Here is a 22313-nt window from a genome sequence, read left to right on the forward strand (position 1 = left end):
AATTTAACTCGGAGAGTGTAGCCTACAAATGGAACCATCTGTATACCCGTTGGGGTCCATTTGGTTTCAGATGCTATATATACAGGACAAAAATCATTGTTTAATATACCACCATGTGACCGTATAACAATTAAGTCACTCATTTATTTTTTAATGAAGGTATATTGTTGCATGCACTTATGACTGCAGTGCCCCTGCCTCCTACTATGCGCCCTTGCCGGTGGCTGAAAGTCTAGCCACTCTAATGTGAACGTGCGTGCGTGCGTGCGTGCGTGCAAGCTTGCACATGCTGGGTATAGTGGCTGTGATGACAATTATGAATCATAGTGTGATATCACGCAACACACGGTATGTCATCATTTAAACCCAATCGTATATATTGCATTCGATATCCGATCCGTATCGTGTACTGATTCCCACTATATAGCCCTGATGCTGCTATAGCTATATAGGCTAAAACAAATTTCCCCCTCATGTGAATTATAGCTACAGACTGCATACGCGTGAAGTTCAAAGAGACAATAAGGAACCAATGACACAATTATTGGAAAGCCCACATGCCACCGTGTAATACCCTGCAGCAAATGCTGCTCGAAACGGACTGGGGGCGTTTGTATGTGGCACCATATATGGCACTGGTGGGTTCCCTGTGTCTCCTAATGATGCTGCATGTCCCACGCGCGCGCGCACACACACACACACACACACACACACACACACACACACACACACACACACACACACTGGTCCACTGCCCTCCTCCCACCCCATCTCAGATCAGAGGGAGAGAGAGAGAGAGAGAGAGAGAGAGAGAGTATCTGTATATTCTCTCAGTGCACGTTGACAGTGAGTGCTCACTGCGTGTGCAGAAAGCCTGTAGGCTACTAGGCTTCCTTCCCACTGCTCTTTTTGGCACTGCATGGGCGCGTGAAAATATATAATTACAATTCCAACGCGGCACAGAATCTTTCCCAGTATACGTCCTTTTCCTTGGATTTCCTTCAGCCATTTTTTTGTAACGAATTTCTTGTCGCATTCCTTCCGTCGTTTTTTTTTGTTGGTGGAGGGGTGGGGGGGGGGGGGGGGATCTTCATGTGGGAATGAGCTCCTTCTTCGTTTCCATGCCAGCAGCATGGGAACTGCCGCGTCCAAAAGGAAAAATCTGAGAAACGATGCGATATCTTCCGTGGCAGCAAAAGTTAGGTGAGTGCAGTGCACGTCTCTGAGTCTTGAGCCTGCATCATGTGTCCATCAGTATTAACCAGCCTATATACTGTAGAATAGATCGCAGACCGTGACGGGGGTCTAAATAAAACGACCCCAATTAAGTGACTTTACTATAGTACACAAATCCATGTTTCTTTGTGGCGCACACACAAGTTTCTGTACACTCTTGAGTCTGCACTGTGCTCAAATATAAACGTATACGGGCTACGTGGGGGCACATGTTTGCTATACTCATCATGTAGGCCTATGATATTTAAATTAAATGTAGGCTAAACTCAGTAAACGGTGTGATACGGTGTGTTATAGGCTGCATTATTTGCATTCAGTGCGGACATCAGATCACATACCTACTGACCGTCTGGCAGGCAGCACTGGCATGACGTAAGTGATTTGCATTGAAGGTTAACAGACTGTCCAAATATTGCCAATTAATGTTGCCTTTCTCCAAAGAAAAGGACTGCTTTAGTTGACAACAACGTGTGCAACAATAATATAGGCTATAGTGCAGCCTATACATTCTATGGAGGTCACACCTCACACGTTTTGGATTGGATGGCAAAAAACAACAACTATACGTTTAAATCTCGTTTTGTTGCGTCTGATGTTTGATTGAAACTGTGGAGGGAACCATATTGCGTAATGAAAGTCATGCAGCCAAAGACAGACACTATGACTGCTCCCTCCAAATTCGCCTGCATGCGTATAACGTCCGCAATCCGCGTCACTTAATTATAATTCACTGTGTGTGCTTTATTAAAGGCTTTTCTTTTTGTTGTTTCGTTATAAGGAAAACGTCCATTAATAATTAACCGATAAGCTACATTAACTTGTCTGGCAGCGCCGTACAGGCCTGATTGATATTGCCTATTTTCTTTCTCGCAGGCAATTGGGCAAAACGTCAATTAGTAAATCAACGGAATTGATTGGTTGGGTCGCTTGCGGTGATCACCGGCCCATCAGCCGTCAAGTGTGTTTATTGGATCACCGGCTTTAAGCTTCGTTATTGGCAGTTGGCACGCCGCCTGTTTATGGAAATTCACAAGTGTGCGTTTTTTTTTTTTGGCTGCTGTCCACATACAGTGGAGTGACACACGTGCAGTTTTAAACGGCTTTTTTTTTTTACCAATACTATATTGCTGTAGTAAGCCGTTGTAAACATGAATTGTTGTTTGTAGCGCCCCTTCCCCCGCCTCATCCCATCCCCTGCTGCCCAGATTGGATGTGTAGCCATGTAGGCCTATACCTGGAGAAACCCGAATGCTAATCTTGGTGTAAAATGGAAACTGCATATGCATTGAATCTGTCTGAAAAGAATGTGAGCCGCCTGCCTCAAGTGTCTGCCCTGAAGCTGCATGCCCAGCGTCAACGGTATAGCCTTATATACCAAGCTGCAGCACATTAGTGCTGACCACAATCCGCATCCAGGTGAAACGTGGTGATCTATCATTAGTCATTCGGCTAGTTACGGAGGGTGGAGTTTAATTTGATTCCGGCCTATATGCTCTCCCTTTTGGAGGTCGAGGGAATGACCTTGGTCATGTATAGGTTCATATAGGCTATACATGTGGAAATTCGGGGCGCATACTTAGTTTAGACTAGTCATTGGTTTAGACATGGGTTAAGGTTAGGTTTAGGTGTGCTGCCCCCCCGTGGGAGGTTTAGGGTTTAGGGGGTGAGGGTTTGAGATATAGGTTGTAGTTGTGTAGGACTAATGACTGGTCTAACCAATGACCAAAAACTGTCTAAACTAAGGACTGCACCCGGGAATTCAACAATTACAACACATGTTGTAAGCCCTGATGCTATATAAGTCACACCTTCGCATATACGTGAGTGCGTATACATGTGGACATATCATAATATTCAAAACGTGTACAAAGTCTATTGAAAATAGCCGATCTACAAGCTCACAATGCGCCGCGTAATTGCGACGCATTGTGAGCTTGTGGATCGGTTATTTTCAAATGGCCCGAGATGTGGTTGAAGTGGTTAATGTATATGTTTTCTAATCAAGATTGAAATCTCCAAAGTCGCTAGCAGTAATTAAAGTTTTCAAATGGTTGTAGTGGAGTAAAAGTACAAAAAATGTTGGCTCTGAGACGTAGTGGAGTAGAAGTACAAGTACTGGAAATTGGAAATACTCAAGTCAAGTCCAAATACCTCCAAATTTTACTTAAGTATACAGTACTTAAGTAAAAGTAACTTTACACCACTGGCGAGCGTGTGTACGTGGTCATATCTCCTTCCTATAGCCGCCTATATATGCAGTGCAGTCACTCATTCACAATATCAGTGTCCTGGAGTGGCCGTGCATGGGACTGGTCTAGCCTGCCTATAGGCATTACAAATAATCCCATCCACTAAACTAAAGCCTATAATTCGATACCTTGTCGTATTATAGGCCTATATAAGTGATGGCCTATATAATGTGTTGGTTAAAGGTAGGGTACGTGCTTTTCTGTGGTTAAAACACCATTGGGGGCCCATGACGTAAATCACTGTCAAGTTCATCAAGTGCACGGTCATGTGCCCTTGAACTTGACGGGCTATGAAATTAGTGCTATGAAAACTGATCCATCGTCGGCACATTTTATTAATGGATAATGTCTTCTACATCCTGACAGTTTTCTGAAAAAGCTATATGTTTCTATGTCAGTCGTTCTTTGATTTTTCAAAAATGGCAGACCTACAAGCTCGTCGCGCGCCATGAGCTTGTAGATCTGCTATTTTTTCAATAGCTAAAGCATATCATAATGCTAACACCAAAAGGGGTTCCCCCCCCAAAATGGGTTAAAATAAGTGTTAAATTACTATATTCTGAGTACTTTAGCTATTGAAAATCTACAAGCTCATGAGGCTATTTTTGAAGAATCGTGAAAATGGGGGTCCGCGGCCAATTACATATATTTCTGGGGGTCCTTGACATGAAAATGTATGAGAACGACTGACATATAGAAACATGGATTTTTCAAGAAAACTATCGGGATTTAGAAGACAATTTGTAGAATCGTTCCCAGGTCAAAATGGGTTAAAAGGTTAAAGTTGTTTATTCTGATATAGTAGTCATTGCTATAGAGATAGTTTTTTGTTCAGTAACCTGTCTCTCAGCTCTTTAAAACAAAAAAAATAAATGTCCAGGTATAGGTGACAACATTCCAGCGGCTTCCAGTTCCAAATTCCTCTGCTCATTTCTTCGTGTTATCACTTCCAATTTAATTTGTGCAATCTGTATGCTGACTGAGTTCCCTATGCTGATTGGATCAGATTGGAACCCGACCAATGAGCCGACTGAGATGTGAGTAGGCCTATACTAGCAGAATGTAAGAGCTATTTAACATGTACCTTCACCAGTAAGAGTAACGAGATCCGCATCCGCCTGGGCGAGCGCTGGCGCTTTGGCCATGGGGGGGGGGGTCAGATCAACATATGGAATGTCAGAACAGGTCGGCTCCATATATGGAGATCTAAGGGTGGCAGCGGGGGGGGCAGTGTCTTGAGTGTACAGGGTTTGATGAGGTCAGATCAACGTATGGAATGTCAGAACAGGTCGGCTCCATATATGGAGATCTAAGGGTGGCAGCGGGGGGGCAGTGTCTTGAGTGTACACAGGGTTTGATGAGGGTCCAGGTATAGGGCCGGGCCTTAATTTTCGGGCCTGTTGAGAACTCTAGTCTTCGCCAGCTGCCGGGCGCGGCGGTTAATGCACTAATAACTTTGGGGCGGGTGCGTCTAGAGTCTAAATGGACAGGTATCAGTCAAAAGGGAGACATCGAAGAGGAAAGATGGATGGGGAAGGATCGACATATGCAATGAGGTCAGCTCCATATATGGAGATCTAAGGGTTTGAGGTCAGATGTCAGACTTGCTGGCCAATATTGATGACATAGAGGATCTCCATTCCTGATGTTCGTCAACTACCTTTTTCCACTGATGAAAACGAAATGGAAACTGAATGAAAACTAAGCTATGATGACTAATACCAAGACTAAACTTACTGACAATATCGTCAACAAATGTCTAAAATGTTAGGGAGGGACTATAGTGGACAAGAGATCCAGTCATTTTACACTTGGTTGCATGCTGAAAATAGCAGATCTACAAGCTGCGACGCGTTGTGGGCTTGTAGATCTGCTATTTTCAGCAAGTGAAGCGACTGCATCAAGGCCCGCCTAAAATACATTTTGTTCGACTAAATCAACTGTAGATAATATAGTCGACTAAAATCTTACGACATTTAATCGACTAAAACTAGACTAACACTAACACATTCCAGGTGACAAAAATGTGACTAAATTAGAACTATTGAAGAGACTATTATGACTAAAAATCTAAATCAAAAGGTGCTGCCAAAAACAACACCGGAATATATATCCTTACTTTACAGTCATTGTACAGCAGACGAAATGCAAGGTGAATGCTCATCGATTTGTGTCAGTCATAACGCTCACGTCACGCCAGTATATGGACCTCGAGGAGCATTGATGGAAAATTGCTGCGGCCGGACCCCATTGATTGAATCTCCATCGCTATTCTTTTTTTTTTTTAATATATGTTTTATCCCACGATTTTGTAACCCATTTTTCACCCCTGTGTCAATCATCTAATGTGACCCTGGGCTCTACACACCCTCCACCAACCTAGTCCCCCATATATGGGGGACAAGGGGAGAGCAACGGACTTGAACTCATGCTTCCTTCATGCCCGAGTGTCCCAAGTTGCTCCTTTTACACCTGACAGGGGGGAGTTTCCCTTATTCCAACCAGTTCCTTTCCCCTCCATCAGGCGCCCCGGCTGGCCAGGGGGAGGCAGTTTAGAGACCAGGATTACTGCATGTTTTTTGTGAGGGTATACCTATACCCTATAGGGGACACGGGGGAGAACATGCAAACTCCACACAGAAAGGCCCTTTCGCCAACCCCCGCCCATCGCTATTCCAACCCGCATCCGTACCTCGCCTCGCACATGCATGAGCGCACATTTCAAGGGTGTACAGTACACGCTTCACTGTACACAGGAGTGCAATGCTCGGTTCATTTATCGACTTGTGTAACTCTGAGAGGAAAATGCAACCAATTGGACCGGCGAGGGTATAATTTTCATGAATTAACAAGATGCTACGCTATAGTGTATACACAGACGAGCACACACACACGTGTGTGTACACTACACACACACACACACACACACACACACACACACACACACATGGCAGATGCTGCAGTTTTCAGACTAGTATGTTTTCAGCAGGGCTTTCTTATGACAGAAAACCATTAGTGCGTGTGGCTCACACACGCACACGCGCACACACACGCACACGCACACACACACACACACACACACACACACACACACACACACACACACACACACACACACACGTGAAGTGAATCCTATATTCTTTCTTCCCTCCGCTTTCCTCTCCTCTCTCCTCCCTTATTTTTCTTCATTTTCTTTTTCAAGTCTCATCTTCTGCTCTCCACTCAAGTCACATGGAACCTGTATAGGGTCGACCGATGGGAAGATTTGTGACGCCATGATGTGGGTCAACGTTGTCCTTTGCTGTCATCCATTGATATCTTGTTGTAGCTGTGACTATACGTTGTTGTTGTTTTTTTTTCATAACAGGGTTGATTTTTACCCTGTTATGTAATGACTATATGTCTTGAAATGTGCTATATAAATGAATTCATTATCATTATCATTAATACGTCATCATCGAGTAGAGAGCTATATATATACTCCCACACTGAGCCCACACTTTTTCTTCAGGAACAGTATTTTCTAATTTTCTTAACATACGCATTCTGGAACCAGGGGGGTCCCTGGAACAACATATTTTCAGATGGGGGGGGGGGGGGGGGGGTCGGTGGGCAATTACATACAATGTTTGGGGTCCTTGAGATAAGAACCACCGATATAGAAACATAGTTTTTGTTTCCCCCAGAAAACCGGCCTCAGGTCTAAATGGGTTGTGTATATAAGAAAGCCAACTGCAGCCGAAATGACACAGCAAATATAATATGACCGAAAGAAGATGTAAATTTTAATCCGATCTGTCAGATTATAAGGGGTTTTGTTTGGGTCGGTTGGCTCAATGTATAGTGTCTTTAAACTTCTCTGTGCTCGGAATTCCTAATTCAGACAGGCTTCATAGTTCCACATGCATGCTCTGCTCTGTATACACAGCTCGGATAGGGAGGGAAGGGATGCACAATATTGGACCAATTTGGCCAATATTCCATATAAAGCTTGAACCAATCCATTGCAAAGTGTGATTCAATACTACGGCCCGGGCCGGTATATAAAGACCCGTTCTGACCTGAGATCAGATTCATACGAGGTTTCCACTGGACACACACTGGTCTGATTAACCCATTCTGACCTGAGATCAGATTCTAAAAATGTCAAGTCGTTCTTCGATCTTTCAAAAATAGCAGACCTACAAGCTCGTAGCGCGCCACTCGGTGGCGCGCTACAAGCTTGTAGATCTGCTATTTTTCAATAGCTAAAGCATAACATGATGCTAACACCAAAATGGGTTCCCGTTCAGAATGGGTTAACGGACTTTAATTTCCGAGGTGGATAGCGATAGGTGGGACTGGTGAGACTGACGCGAGGTTACTCCGTGGGGGGGGGGGTGATAATTTACTACTCTTTCCATATCGGGTTGCAACTCTCTATAGCGAACTTTGCAACGTTTCCGACACGGCAACTCGGTTTATTTGTTTATTTGGATACTATAGCCTTAGTAGCAGCTATACTGACTGTAAGAAAAACAGTTAAAAAAAAAAGAAATACAACTAAATATAAAACAAGTGATTAATAAAAATAATAATAACATCGCAACCACGAATACAATTTCAGTTTGAGTATAGCCTCCCGTTACAGTATATGAAAGATTTTAAACGGTGTTCAATGACATGTCATCAAAAGCAAGTGACATGAGATATTTCTTTAACTTGAATATTTTTCAAATCTGATCTACTTGTTTGTTGGCCTGTCTCATTTGTGATGGGAGACTATATGCAGCTCTGTGGCGTCCGAGACAGCGCCCCCTCTGTCGTTGTGAGCTTGTAGATCGGCTATTTTCAGCGAGTGTGGAAAAACGGTCATTACGACGGCATCGAGGCACCGCCAAAATAGATTTGAGTCGACCACATCGTCTGTAGGTTTTAGTCGACTGAAACCGCATGACATTCAGTCGACTGAAACTAGACTAACACTGAACACATGTCCGCAGGTGACTAAAATGTGACTAAAACTAAATGTTTATTCAAAAGACTATACGACTGAAACTAAAATCTAAATGTGCTGCCAATAACAACACTGCCCTGCAGTGCCCACCACATGCCCTCGATCGTGCCTGTGCAATTGCCCAGTGCACTCCTGCTGCTCTGCTGGTGTTGCAGTAAAATATTTATGCTACCTATAGGCGAACTCAGAAACGGGTCTCATGGCCGCAGCTTACATATTTCCTGTAGGCGGTTTAACCCCGCATAACTGCGGGGTTAAACCTCCCTCTTAAAAAACCTCTTCTACTAAGGTATAGAAGTATAGGTGTTTTATGAACACAAGGCTGCTGTACTTTATACCTCATACTTTAAATGCTTAGTATGAGGTATAAAGTACAGCAGCCTTGTGTTCATAAAACAGAAAGATTGGGTATTGGGTAAAGACTTTCCGGGACCTTTCACTGCTTCGTCTCAACCATTACTCTATGGCTCTGTTCTCAGCCACCGCGGTGAGATATTTTGACATTCCGTTTTTTTTGTTTGTTTTTGGAATGTTGCCACTATACTGTTGGAGCAGCCATAAACTGCACGGGTTCATCCCGATGTTCTGGGCATCTTTGTGATGTTGGTGTTAGTAAAAAGCAGGTAAAAGAGCTGACTTCTACAAGTCTTCCACATGTAGAAGCTGAGGCAGACTGTACATCAGTCACTCTACCATTCACCGTAGTAGAAGAGGTTTTTTATTTTGCGTGTCTTAAGTACCAGGTCTTATTCCCTAACTTGAGTAAACTATAAAGACCTGGAGGCGTGATCAATGCCATTTGGCTATTCTGAGTGGCCAAAGAGCATTGATCACGCCTCCAGGTCTTTAGTTTACTCAAGTTAGGGAATAAGACCTGGTACTTAAGACACGCAAAATACAGCCCAGTATGACTAAAACTAAACATTTTCTGCCAAAAACAACACTGCACTCCACCACTCCATCCCTCCCTCCCGTGTTATTTTCTGTTCCGGTCCTTTTCTTTCCTCATGCTTTGGAGCATGCTGGGTGCATTGTTTGCTTGTCCAATGAATGTTCTACTCTCTAAAACTCCGCCCTTTTCAGTTGTGTTGTTTCTGATTCCATCCCTTAATCCATTTTGGGGCGGGAACCCCTTTTGGTGTTTGAAGCATCATGTTATACTTTAACTGTTTAAAAAATAGCAGATCTACAAGCACCAAGTGCCGCGCCACGAGCCTATACAAGCTGTCTGCTATTTTTGAAAAATCTTGAAAATGTGGCGCAAATCTTCGAAATATGTATTCTTTCAGAACGAACGTTTTAAAACTCATATCTTTGCTTCTGGGGAGGTCCCTAGCTGGAACTACATATTTTCACATGAGGGTCGGCGGCCAATTACATATAGTTTGTGGGGTCCTTGACATGAAATATTGAGCACCACTGACATAGAAACATAGGTATTTCAGAAAACTGGCCTAAATTGGTTAATTCCACCACCAGCTGCAGATAATTAAACAGAAGTAAGTCATTGAAATTGTGATTGTGTCACAGATGATGGATCTGCGAAGGTTGCTAAATAATGGAAACACTGCATGGAGCCAAAGATAATGGCACTGAGAAGCACAATGAGCAACAAATACAAAAGAAAACACAAGTTTACCACCATAAATCCTCATCAACAATCATGATGAATGATATGATTACATTTCTTTTTTTAACTATACTGGTTCAGGTTCAGGTTCAGGTTTATTTGTCATTTGTATAAATACAGAGTATACATACAATGAAATTTGTTTTGCTCAGAGCACTCTCAATCTTACATACACAGGACATAAAACAAAAAGACGAAAAACAGGAAAAGAAGTGAAATGAAGTGCAATACAGTTCGAGGTCAGCAGGAGATTATCATTTTAGAGATAATTGTGCAATTATGCACTTCTTCTTCTGTGTGTGTGTGTGTGTGTGTGTGTGTGTGTGTGTGTGTGTGTGTGTGTGTGTGTGTACTGACATTTGAATCAGTCCTTGAATTGTTTTGTTTAGATTGTTTGTTTGATTGATTGAATACTTCAGACAGAAATGCAAACAGCGACAGCAGGTGTGTCTCAGACAGTTTTCTGAAAAACCCTATGTTTCTATATCAGTGGTTCTCAAAATTTTTCATGTCCAGGACCCCCAAAAATATATGTATTTGACCTCCGACCCCCATCTGAAAATATGTTGTTCCAGAGACCTCCCAGAAGCAAAGATTTGAGTTAAAAACGTTCGCTCTGAAAGAATATATTCAAAACATTTGCGCCACATTTTCACCATTTTTCAAAAATACCAGACCTATACACGTTCATGAGCTTGTAGATCTGCTACACGTTCTATGAGCTTGTAGATCTGCTATTTTTCAACACCAAAAGCGGTTCCCTCCCAAAATGGGTTAATTTTCCCAACTATATGCCAACTATACCCACAAGAAGTGGATTTTCATACTGGAACTATAGGATATAGTAGCGCGGCACCTATTTTAGAAGAATCATGAAAATGTGGAATATTCTTTCCAAAGAGCGACCCATCCTATCATAAATCTTTGCTTCTGGGGGGTCCCTGGAACAACATATTTTGAGATGGGGGTCGGCGGCCAAAAATTACATGATTTATGGCCGATTCTTTTTCCTTGACATGAAATATTGAGTGATGTAGGCCTATAGTAGAAACATAGGTATTTCAGAAAACTGTCAGTTAGCCCGCCAGAGTGACGGACCTTTTTGCGATGACGTCATCAAAACGCGTCTCCTATCTCATTCTGTCCGGTGGATTGTCCGTTTGACTTATGAAAATCACACACGTGTGAACCGAGTGGTGCAACTCCCCTCTCCCCCCCCCCCCCCCTCCTCTCTCTCTCATTAGCAGGCAACAGTGCAGCACCGTCTCTCTCTCTCTCTCTGTTTCTGGCACAACAGCGCCCCTACTGGTACTCATACTGGTGCTCATTAACCAACACATAGGTAAACACACAGGTGAACACGGACATTGCTGTTCCTTGGAGTGGTTGGACCACTTAAAAAAACGGATTTAAAAACGTGCCGCGCTACGAGCTTGTAGATCTATTTATTTATTTTTAAATCGTGAAAATGTGCCAAAAATCTTTGAATATATATTCTTTCAGAGCCAACGTTTTTTTTTTTTTTTTTTTTTTTTTTTTTAATATATTTTTTGAGGCTTACGCCTTTTATTGTTTTTTTGAAGGGACAGACAGTAGGCTGACAGGAAACGGGGGAGAGATGGGGGGGGGGAAGACATGCAGTAAAGGCCGTGTCGGGCTCGGGAGTCGAACCCGCGGCACACTGCGACTGGATTACCATTAACCCATTCTGACCTGAGATCAGATTAAAAAAATGTCAGTCGTTTGTTTGGTTTTTCAAAAATAGCAGACCTACAAGCTCGTAGCGCGCCACCTGAGCTTGTAGATCTGCTATTTTTGAGTGGTGCAACCACTCCTACAACCAGCAATGTCCATGTACCTGTGTACCTGTGTACCTGTATGAGCACGAGTATGTTACGTATTTATACCAGTAGGGGGCGCCAGAAACAGAGAGAGGGGTAGTGCTGTGTCTCTAATATGAGAGAGAGAGAGAGAGAGAGAGAGAGAGAGAGAGAGAGGGGGGGGGGGGGGAATTGCACCACTCAGTTCACACGTGTGTGATTTTTCAATAGCTAAAGCATAACATGATGCCGACACCAACATGGGTTCCCGTTCAGAATGAATGAATGTGTGGGCTGGGGCTCATCAGTATTTCATCGTTAATTAAATGTCAATTACATGTATGAATTTGCATGCTGTACAATACAGTGTGAGCGAATATTTGATTGATGGGTATATACGGTACACTGGGTTACAGTATGCGCGGTACAGTGTCGTGGGAGGTGCACCTATACTGTAATTCGAGTGTCGGTAAACGGCGGTTTCTCATCGCTCGCTATGCTATTAACCCCATTCTGACCTGAGATCAGATTCTAAAAGTGTCTTCTATATGCATCCTGACGGTTTTCTGAAAAAGCCATGTTTCTACATGTCAGCCGTTCTTCGGTTTTTCCAAAATAGCAGATCTACAAGCTCGTATAGCGCGCCACATGAGCATCTCTATAGAGTGAGAGTGTTTTTAGAGAGAGCTTGGCATTTAAAATAAGCCGCTTATTGTCGCATCATGAACAATCTGACACACCGTCTGTGAGGAGGCATTCACCCGTACGTATACGTACGTACATGGCTTGCCAACCAGTGTTGTTTTTGGCATTTAGATTTTAGCTTTAGTCATTATAGTCTGTTGGATATAGTTCTCATTTTTGTTTCACATTTTAGTCACCTGGAATTGTTATAATAATGTCAGTCTAGTTTCAGACTCGACTAAATCTATAGTTGATGTAGCCCGACTATAAAATGTATTCTGGCGGGCCGTCGTTAATGACCGCTTCCATTTAGTTTCCGTCAGTGGAAAAAGGGTCGTCGACGAACATTTTTCGTCATAGTTTTAGTCGACAAAAACAACTTTTTGCCCAGACGGGCATGCAGGAAAAGATCTGGGTGTGGAAGTGATTGGTCATCACTCACACCCAACACCGCTGACGTGCCCTTGAGCAAGGCACTGAACCGCCCCAACTGCTCCCCCCTGGAGCTGCTTATAGTGGCCGACAGTATAAGACTGTGGTTGTACTGGTCAGCTCCCAGGTTTTAATGTGTGTGTGTGTGTGTGTGTGTGTGTGTGTGTGTGTGTGTGTGTGTGTGTGTGTGTGTGTGTGTGTGTGTGTGTGTGTGTGTGTGTGTGTGTGTGTGTGTGTGTCTGAGTGTGTGAGTGTGTGCGTGCGTGTGTGCGTTTCTATGTGCAGTGCGTTGCTGAAAAACGTATTTTAATTATTATTTTACATTTTTGAGTGGTGCAACCACTCCTACAACCAGCAATGTCTGTGTGTGTACCTGTTTGTGTACCTGAATGAGCATGAGTATGTGACTTATTAATAGCAGTAGGGGGCGCCAGAAACAGAGAGCGGGGTAGTGCTGTGTCTCTAATGAGAGAGAGAGAGAGAGAGAGAGAGAGAGAGAGAGAGAGAGAGAGAGGGGGGGGGGGGGAATTGCACCACTCAGTTTTTAAAATAGTGTTCACGCGCTGTGAGCTTGTAGATCTGCTATTTTGGATCGTGTCATGATCGTGACGAAAGCCAGTGGCCTAATTAACTGTTCTTTATACAGACATAAATACAGATTGTCAAGAATTCCATTCTCAGTATCTAGACTATAGACTATAGTTTGACTGTGTGGGGGGAAAAAAGCTGGTTATGTCAGCTATTGTACAGAACAGAACACCACTCCTATTATACGATAAACACATTTAAAACGTTCTTATACATTTCTACAAAAGTACGTACACTCCTTTGAGTTCATATCTCTGCCAGGGCTTGTCAGCTCCGGGGTGAAATGATTGAGCGGAGGCAGTAGAAAATGTCGAGGGGTGGCGCACATAATTTTCAAAGTCAAAGGCGTACGATTAAGGCTCATACATATAGTCTGGATTTTCGGTGGTTAGGTGACCACCGAACTACAACATGACGTCACTGAGCCGCGGTGAAGAGCAAACCACCGCCACCGCTCCAGCCCCTTCTCTCTGTTTTTACTCACCACCACCGCTCAACGTTATTTCAGCTCCGGGTGGTCAGCTCACCACCGGTGTTAGCATCATGTTATGCTTTAGCTATTGGAAAATAGCAGATCTACAAGCTCATAGCGCGCCACCGAGTGGCGCGCTACGAGCTTGTAGGTCTGCTACTTTTGAAAAATCGACTGACATTTTTTAGAATCTGATCTCAGGTCAGAATGGGTTAATCAGACCAGTTTGTGTCCGGTGGAAACCTCGTATGAATCTGATCTCAGGTCAGAACGTTACCGCAGTGAAATGTGTTCTCCGCATGTTGACCCATCTCTTGGGAGCCAAGGTTTTTTTTATTTCTTTTTAGTCTTAGTCATAGTCTTTTGAATAGTTTTTATTTTACTTTTAGTCACATTTTAGTCACCTATAATGTTCTAGTGTTTAGTCTAGTTCCAGTCGACTAAATGTCATAAGATTTTAGTCGACTAAATCTACAGTTGATTTAGTCGACTAAAATGTGTTTTGGAGGGCCAAGCTCGCAACACGTCGTGCTGCGGCGCGTTGTTACGGTAGCTTGTAGATCGGCTATATTTTCAGCTTGTAACCGGGTGTAAAATGTCTTATACTGGATCTCTTGTCCACTATAGTCCCTTCCTAACATTTTTAGTCTAGTTTTTATTCGTTGACGAAATTGTCAATATATTTGGTATTAGTCATCATAGCTTAGGTTTTATGTAGTTTCCATTTAGTGTTCCTCAGTGGACGAACATTTTTCGCCTTAGTTTTAGTCGACGAAATCAACACCGATTGGGTCCCATTTTTAGAGTCTTTGGTACGTATGACCCGGCCGGGGATCGAACCCCCGACCTCCCAGTTTCACTATAACCACAAGGCCACTCACTGTCTGGTCATTATAGTTAAACACTACGTACATAAAAGATACACTTAGGGGGCAGAATTTGCAACTGAGTGTGCCAGGCCCCCTGGGCTGCAGCATATACTCCCATGCACTCGGTGCCGCACTATGAGCTTGTAGATCTGCTGTTTGTCAATAGCTAAAGCATGACATAATGCTTAAAACACCAAAAGGGGTTAAGATCAGTGCCTTTTAGAACTTTTGCTCGGTAGTTCTTACACCAGATTTTTGAACTGAAAACAGCTCAGAGAACATCATGTGTGATTGGTCAGACAGTTGATGCTTGTTTGCAATCTGTCAGTGACGTATACCATAGACCTTTTTTGACGTATATGGTTGGGCTGCATTTAAACCCTAGTGCCTCTGAGTGACTATACAAAATGTGTGTCAGTGCTTAATTTGTAAATGATTAGGTGCCGGAGCTCATGACCTTCCTCGTAAGAAATACGCCCCTCTGTCGAAGCCAATTACAGGCAAAACTTCTTCATTTTGGTACTTAATTGGCTATCTAAGTACTGTAGTTGCTGCGAGAGTGAGGTCTAGCCAACACCAACTCGGGATTCCCGGGTTCTCTGCCCTCCGCAATTTCCTATCCAACGTTCAGGTTTTTTGAGCTCAGCAGTGTTGTCAAAGGAAAGGAAAGGAAAGGAAAGGTACTATTTTTACCCAGGGTAACTGGACTATAAGCTCAAGAACTTGTTCACAGCCAGGCCCTGCTGATGTGGCAGGAATTTCGGACACTAAACGCATGAGACCTTAAGTTCCCTTGTAGATCATTCTTTATTAAGGTGCACTCAGTATACACGGATGCCACTGGCTCGCAGGCCGGTCCTCCCAAGAAGCATAAGCAATTCAATCACAGAGCTATACTTTATATACAGTCTTAGCCCCACCCACAAGGTGGATCTACAGAATGAGAGCAGACAGGATGGGGAGGTGAATAAGCAAAGGGCCATTTGTTTACACACAAAGGAAGAGGAAGGGGGGGGGGGGGGGGTGGGACGGAACAGGTGAGACGGGAAGGGGGGGGGACTTGCTCTCCCAACATGGACAGGAAGAGACGGGGGTTGCATACTGGAGGTGTGGAGAGGATCTAACACCGATCACAGCATGGTTACAGCATGGTTCAGTGTTCCAAGGCCCGTCTAGACTAATTTAGTGTATTCAATTACCATGGTACTATAGGCTCATTTAAATGTATTCCAATGAGCTTTTGGTGATGGTAAATTCCTCGTCAAATCCTTCCTCTTGTTAATTAAAACAACAGCTTAATTAAACAATAATTTGAATTTTCCATCAATATCAAAATAATACATCATAATACATTTGAACAAAATACATTGTAAGCATGGTTTAAGCAAAGGGATGACACAATGCGATTTTTTTTTGTTGAACTTTGTGCTTCTTTCCTAGCAATTGTAGCAATTTGTTGAACTTTGTGCTTCTTCCCTAGCAATTGTAGCAATACTTTCCATAAAGTTCTGTGCAGTGTCTTTGGCCCCACATTTCTCATAGAGTCGTCTCAAATGCTGTAAGTCTCTCTTCATGCGGGCTTGAGTATTGAACTGTCCTTTTCAGTGTCAGCACTCATTCTGGGTGACACACCTCACACAGTCACAGACATGCATTTCATTTGCATACCATCCCCACAGAATGAGTAGAGTCAACAAACTCACTCAAGGAAAACATTTACTTGTAAATTAGATTTACATTACTTTCTCATACCCATTCACACAGAAAAGTGAAAAATAGAAATGAGATATAGACAAACTACACATACTCCTCTATTTTTTTTTTTTTTTTTTTTTTTTTTTTTTAGACTGACTTAGGGACCTGACACCAGTATGCGCACTCAATCACTAGCTCATTTACATCTATGCAACAGTGCCAGTCGTTTCGTCCCTAAGGTCAACTCACTTACATGGAGACTATATATTTGACTAATAAGAAAATCCTGTACTAATACAGTACCCTGTTGATTTAGCACGGCAAACTATAACATAACAAATAAACCAGAAGACATCATATATTCCAAACAATATTTTCTTTCCAGGTATTGCATTAGCTTTTTTTAGCAACAAACTGGCATGCTGCAGGTGTCGATTTTCACACCTTACACCTACCTCCCTTAACTGAAGGAAAGAAGTTAACATGGTATAGACATTATTTTCCATTTCATCCTATGAGTCAGGTCATCTTTGGTGTGCGTGATTTTGGTTAGGAGATTTTGTACTTGGTAATGTTATTTTCTATATAACACAATTTTCACAATTTACACAATACAATTGTTTTAACAACACAGATCAATCCCACTGCCTCCTTGACAGCTGCAATGGGGCACCTTTTCCCCTGGCATCGGCGGCCATCTTCTGATAGGGGTGTGTGTGTGTGTGTGTGTGTTGTTGAGGCGGTGGGCAAGTCACATGCTGCTACTTTTAGCAGACTTCCGAAAAGTGTCTTTCCATTTCCATTTCACCTTCTTTTTTTTCCCATCGGGATCGGAAAATAAAGGCATCTTTCTGGCCTTAGATTTAAGGAATGGAGGCGTGAACCTCTCCCTTCCTGCCAACTCTGACAGTGCGTGCAAAAACTTACGGAACGCAACTGCCGGTACTTTGGTGATCTCCTCCTTCACTGGCCGGCCCGCCGGAACCCCCTCTGGGCGCATGAGTGTGCACTCCTCTCCCACCGCCTGTCGAACGAGCAGATTCTTGACACCCTCGACGTCCGTCGCTGCTTTGACGATTAGGGTTGTGTAGGTAGGCTCCAGGGCCTCCGAAGGAGATGTCCCCTTGTTCTCAACGTCTGTCGCTGGCTTGTCTCCGGTCCCGAACTGCTCAGCAGGAGCCTCCGTCTTTGTAGTCAGGAGCCTTCCTGCGCTGTGCACAGGAGATGTCCCCTTGTCGTTGACGTCTGTCGCTGGCTGCTCTGCTCCTGCTGGTTTTGGTTCCGTTCTCCCGACCTCGATGTCAGACGATTTCCTCTTGGTTGAAGGCTGTGGACCGTCCGCGTGGGCTCCTGCAGGCACCGTCTCCTCTCCGTCTGGGCATTGACTGGCTTGTATGTAGCCCAGGTCGAGAGTCAGTGCCTGCTGTGAAGACAAAGGAGATTTCTGAGGAGCCAGTGGTCTGCTCTGTGTCCTTGGAAGTTCTTCTATATGATTTCCCAGTTGTCTCTTCCTCCATCCACACTGAAAATACTTTTTTGTGGCGGTCAGATTTGTCTTTACTGACTTTTTCTTACTAATTTTCTTCTCATATTTTGCAACCATCTCTTTCTTTTCTGTGGCCGCCGGGGCACTTTTTTTATTCCCCATAATGAAATACTGTCAGCTTGACGTTCTTTCTTTACTTTAAAGCAAGCACTGTATCTTTATGTCATTCTGTGACGACAACAAATTGTATGTTGTATTGTAACAGTTAAACAAGTTGTCTTTGTGCTTTCAACTTAACTTTCTTTGCAAGCACCTTTCTTTATGTTGTTTCAACAAGGTTCTTTGGCTTGACTTATCTGGCGTTCTTTCTTTACTTTAAAGCAAGCACTGTATCTTTATGTCATTCTGTGACGACAACAAATTGTATGTTGTATTGTAACAGTTAAACAAGTTGTCTTTGTGCTTTCAACTTAAAGGTCTCTTTTCTTTTCTTTTTTTTTTTTTTTTTTTTTTTTTCAAAATATGAGAATTAGCACTTCAATTGTCTGTATAAATGCTTTACAATACATACAGAGATCTAGTCTATTTAATCTGGAAGGTTCTCACCGTTTCAGTGTAGCCACAGGGTTTTTTTAAATCCAGGCGTTGAAACTCCATAGATGCAGACTCTTCTGTAGATCTGTCCTTTGGAGCCGTTTCGTTGAGATCTGTCCTTTTGGAGCTGTTTATCTTCCGGAGTTTCAGACGACACAGGATCCCACTTCTCGACACCAAACTGATGTGGCAGGAATTTCGGACACTAAACGCATGAGACCTTAAGTTCCCTTGTAGATCATTCTTTATTAAGGTGCACTCAGTATACACGGATGCCACTGGCTCGCAGGCCGGTCCTCCCAAGAAGCATAAGCAATTCAATCACAGAGCTATACTTTATATACAGTCTTAGCCCCACCCACAAGGTGGATCTACAGAATGAGAGCAGACAGGATGGGGAGGTGAATAAGCAAAGGGCCATTTGTTTACACACAAAGGAAGAGGAAGGGGGGGGGGGGGGGTGGGACGGAACAGGTGAGACGGGAAGGGGGGGGGACTTGCTCTCCCAACATGGACAGGAAGAGACGGGGGTTGCATACTGGAGGTGTGGAGAGGATCTAACACCGATCACAGCATGGTTACAGCATGGTTCAGTGTTCCAAGGCCCGTCTAGACTAATTTAGTGTATTCAATTACCATGGTACTATAGGCTCATTTAAATGTATTCCAATGAGCTTTTGGTGATGGTAAATTCCTCGTCACTGCTCATAGAACATTTCATGGTAGGGGTTCAATGCCTTGCCCAAGGGCACTTCAGCGGTGGTCATTTTAACGTGCCGGTCCGGGGATACGAACTATAGCGACCTTCCGATATCAAGACCGCTCCGCAAACCCTGTCGCGCCGCAGCACGTCTACATAGGTGGTACGCTTCTTTCCCCTCCTGGCTTTGCCCCTGGGTTGGCTCCCATAGGGTCAATTTATTTGCCTCTGGGTTGGCTCCCATAAGGCTTTCTGATAGTTCCCAGTGAAATGTTTCATACAAACTGGAAGACCACAAAGGTTGGTCAGTGTCATTCTTTTCAGCCTGACTGAAAGTGTTTGTTTTTTGGCAGGAGATTTCGGTTTTTTTCCCTTGATTATAGCTTCCATTTAGTTTTGGTCACATTTTAGTCACCTGGAATGTTTTAGTGTCGAGTCTAGTTTCAGTCGGCTAAATTTCACAAGATTTCAGTCGACTAAATTTACAGTCGATTTAGTCGACTAAAATGTATTTTGGCTATTTTAGTCTTAGTTTTAGTACCTCATATAGCTTTCATTTAGTTTCCGTTTAGTTTTCGTCCCGTGGGAAAGAACGTAGTCGACGTCTTCGTTTTAGTCGACGGAATCAACACTGCAGTCTGCAGGTGTGTAGTGTGTATACGTAATAGAAATAAATGATGGACCGAAACGGTAGAGATGCTATACAATATACACTAGGGCATTAACCCATTCTGACCTGAGATCAGATTCACACGAGGTTTCCACTGGACTACACACTGGTCTGATGAACCCATTCTGACCTGAGATCAGATTCTAAAAATGTCAGTCGTTCTTCGACTTTTCAAAAATGGCAGACCTACAAGCTCGTAGCGCGCCACTCGGCGGCGCGCTATGAGCTTGTAGATCTGCTATTTTTCAATAGCTAAAGCACAACATGATGCGGACACCAAAATGGCTTCCCGTTCGGAATGGGTTAAGACAAAGAGTGAGGATATTCTCCTGACACCATTCAGTGTATCAACCTAATCTCTATAATGTCCACACAAGCTCATATATAGCGAGCTTGTATAGGTCTGCTATTTTTGGAAAAATCGTGAAAATGTGGCTACAGATCTTTCTTTCAGAGCCAATGTTTTTAACTCGCATCTCTGCTTCCCGGGGAGGTCCTATAGGAACAACGTCATTTTGTTATATCGTTTTTGGGGGTCCTTGACATGAAATATTGAGCATCACTGATACAGAAACATGAGGTATTTCAGAAGACTTTTTTTTTTTTTTTTTTTTTCGTCAGGCCTAAATGGGTTAATGATGACACATGCAGCCATGTGTGGTCCCTCAGTCATGTACTGTACATGCATGTACAGTACAGTACAGTACAGTACAGTACAGAGAGTACAGGAGGGCACAGCAGCAGCTCGCTGCTCTGGGTGGCACCAGTATTTTCCCTACATAAAACATTATAATATAATATAACTAGAAATGCACTCTGTCGAGGTGCCAACTTGCGCCTTGCACACACGTATAGGCCATGCTTTGAAGTAGACATACTTATTTTATACTTGTATCACTTGTCTTTAGTATAGTTAACTTTTAATGTGGTGTTACCTGATGTTTACAAAACGTAGGTGTTATCTAACTGAACTTGGAAGCCATATAGTTACAGTCATAGACATAATTATATATAAAGGCTAGATGCACCCTGGAGTAATCTAATAAGAGAGTAACGACACTCCCGTTGACTCTCATTGTAACAATGGAATGCGGAAGTGCTCATTCTGTCTCAATGGAATAGTTCCAGCCATCAGAGCAATGTTTGGAACTATCGCCCCATAGGCGCCCGCTTTGCGGCGAGATCAAAGAGTGTCACCGCTCTCTTACTAGATTACTGTGGATGCACCCACATCACTCTTCCCCCTGTGTGTGTGCGCCCACATCACTCTTCCCCCTGTGTGTGTGCGCCCACATCACTCTTCCCCCTGTGTGTGTGCGCCCACATCACTCTCCCCCCTGTGTGTGTGCGCCCACATCACTCTTCCCCCTGTGTGTGTGCGCCCACATCACTCTTCCCCCTGTGTGTGTGCGCCCACATCACTCTTCTCCCTGTGTGTGCGCCCACATCACTCTTCTCCCTGTGTGTGCGCCCACATCACTCTTCCCCCTGTGTGTGTGCGCCCACATCACTCTTCCCCCTGTGTGTGCGCCCACATCACTCTTCTCCCTGTGTGTGCGCCCACATCACTCTTCTCCCTGTGTGTGTGCGCCCACATCACTCTTCCCCCTGTGTGTGCGCCCACATCACTCTTCCCCCTGTGTGTGCGCCCACATCACTCTTCTCCCTGTGTGTGCGCCCACATCACTCTTCTCCCTGTGTGTGTGCGCCCACATCACTCTTCCCCCTGTGTGTGCGCCCACATCACTCTTCCCCCTGTGTGTGTGCGCCCACATCACTCTCCCCCCTGTGTGTGCAGCGCCCACATCACTCTTCCCCCTGTGTGTGCAGCGCCCACATCACTCTTCCCCCTGTGTGTGCAGCGCCCACATCACTCTTCCCCCTGTGTGTGTGCGCCCACATCACTCTTCCCCCTGTGTGCAGCGCCCACATCACTCTTCCCCCTGTGTGTGTGCGCCCACATCACTCTTCCCCCTGTGTGTGTGCGCCCACATCACTCTTCCCCCTGTGTGCAGCGCCCACATCACTCTTCCCCCTGTGTGTGTGCGCCCACATCACTCTTCCCCCTGTGTGCAGCGCCCACATCACTCTTCCCCCTGTGTGTGTGCGCCCACATCACTCTTCCCCCTGTGTGCAGCGCCCACATCACTCTTCTCCCTGTGTGTGCAGCACCCACATCACTCTTCTCCCTG

At 44.0% G+C, this 22313-nt stretch overlaps 1 protein-coding gene across 1 annotated transcript in view; it reads left to right on the top strand.

Annotated features, from left to right (window-relative positions):
- Nucleotides 1-1132: 1132 nt before the first annotated feature.
- Nucleotides 1133-22313, top strand: part of nsmfa (NMDA receptor synaptonuclear signaling and neuronal migration factor a) — a gene marked incomplete at both ends in the record, with an annotated part of 51715 nt that continues 30534 nt past the window's right edge. The window contains one exon of the mRNA XM_080756732.1: nucleotides 1133-1203. Coding sequence (XP_080612858.1) covers nucleotides 1133-1203 — 71 coding nt within the window. The remainder of the gene's footprint in view (nucleotides 1204-22313) is intronic.

This window comes from Protomyctophum bolini (assembly GCF_963924005.1).
Source record: "Protomyctophum bolini genome assembly, chromosome: 22".
Taxonomy (NCBI): Eukaryota; Metazoa; Chordata; class Actinopteri; order Myctophiformes; family Myctophidae; genus Protomyctophum; species Protomyctophum bolini.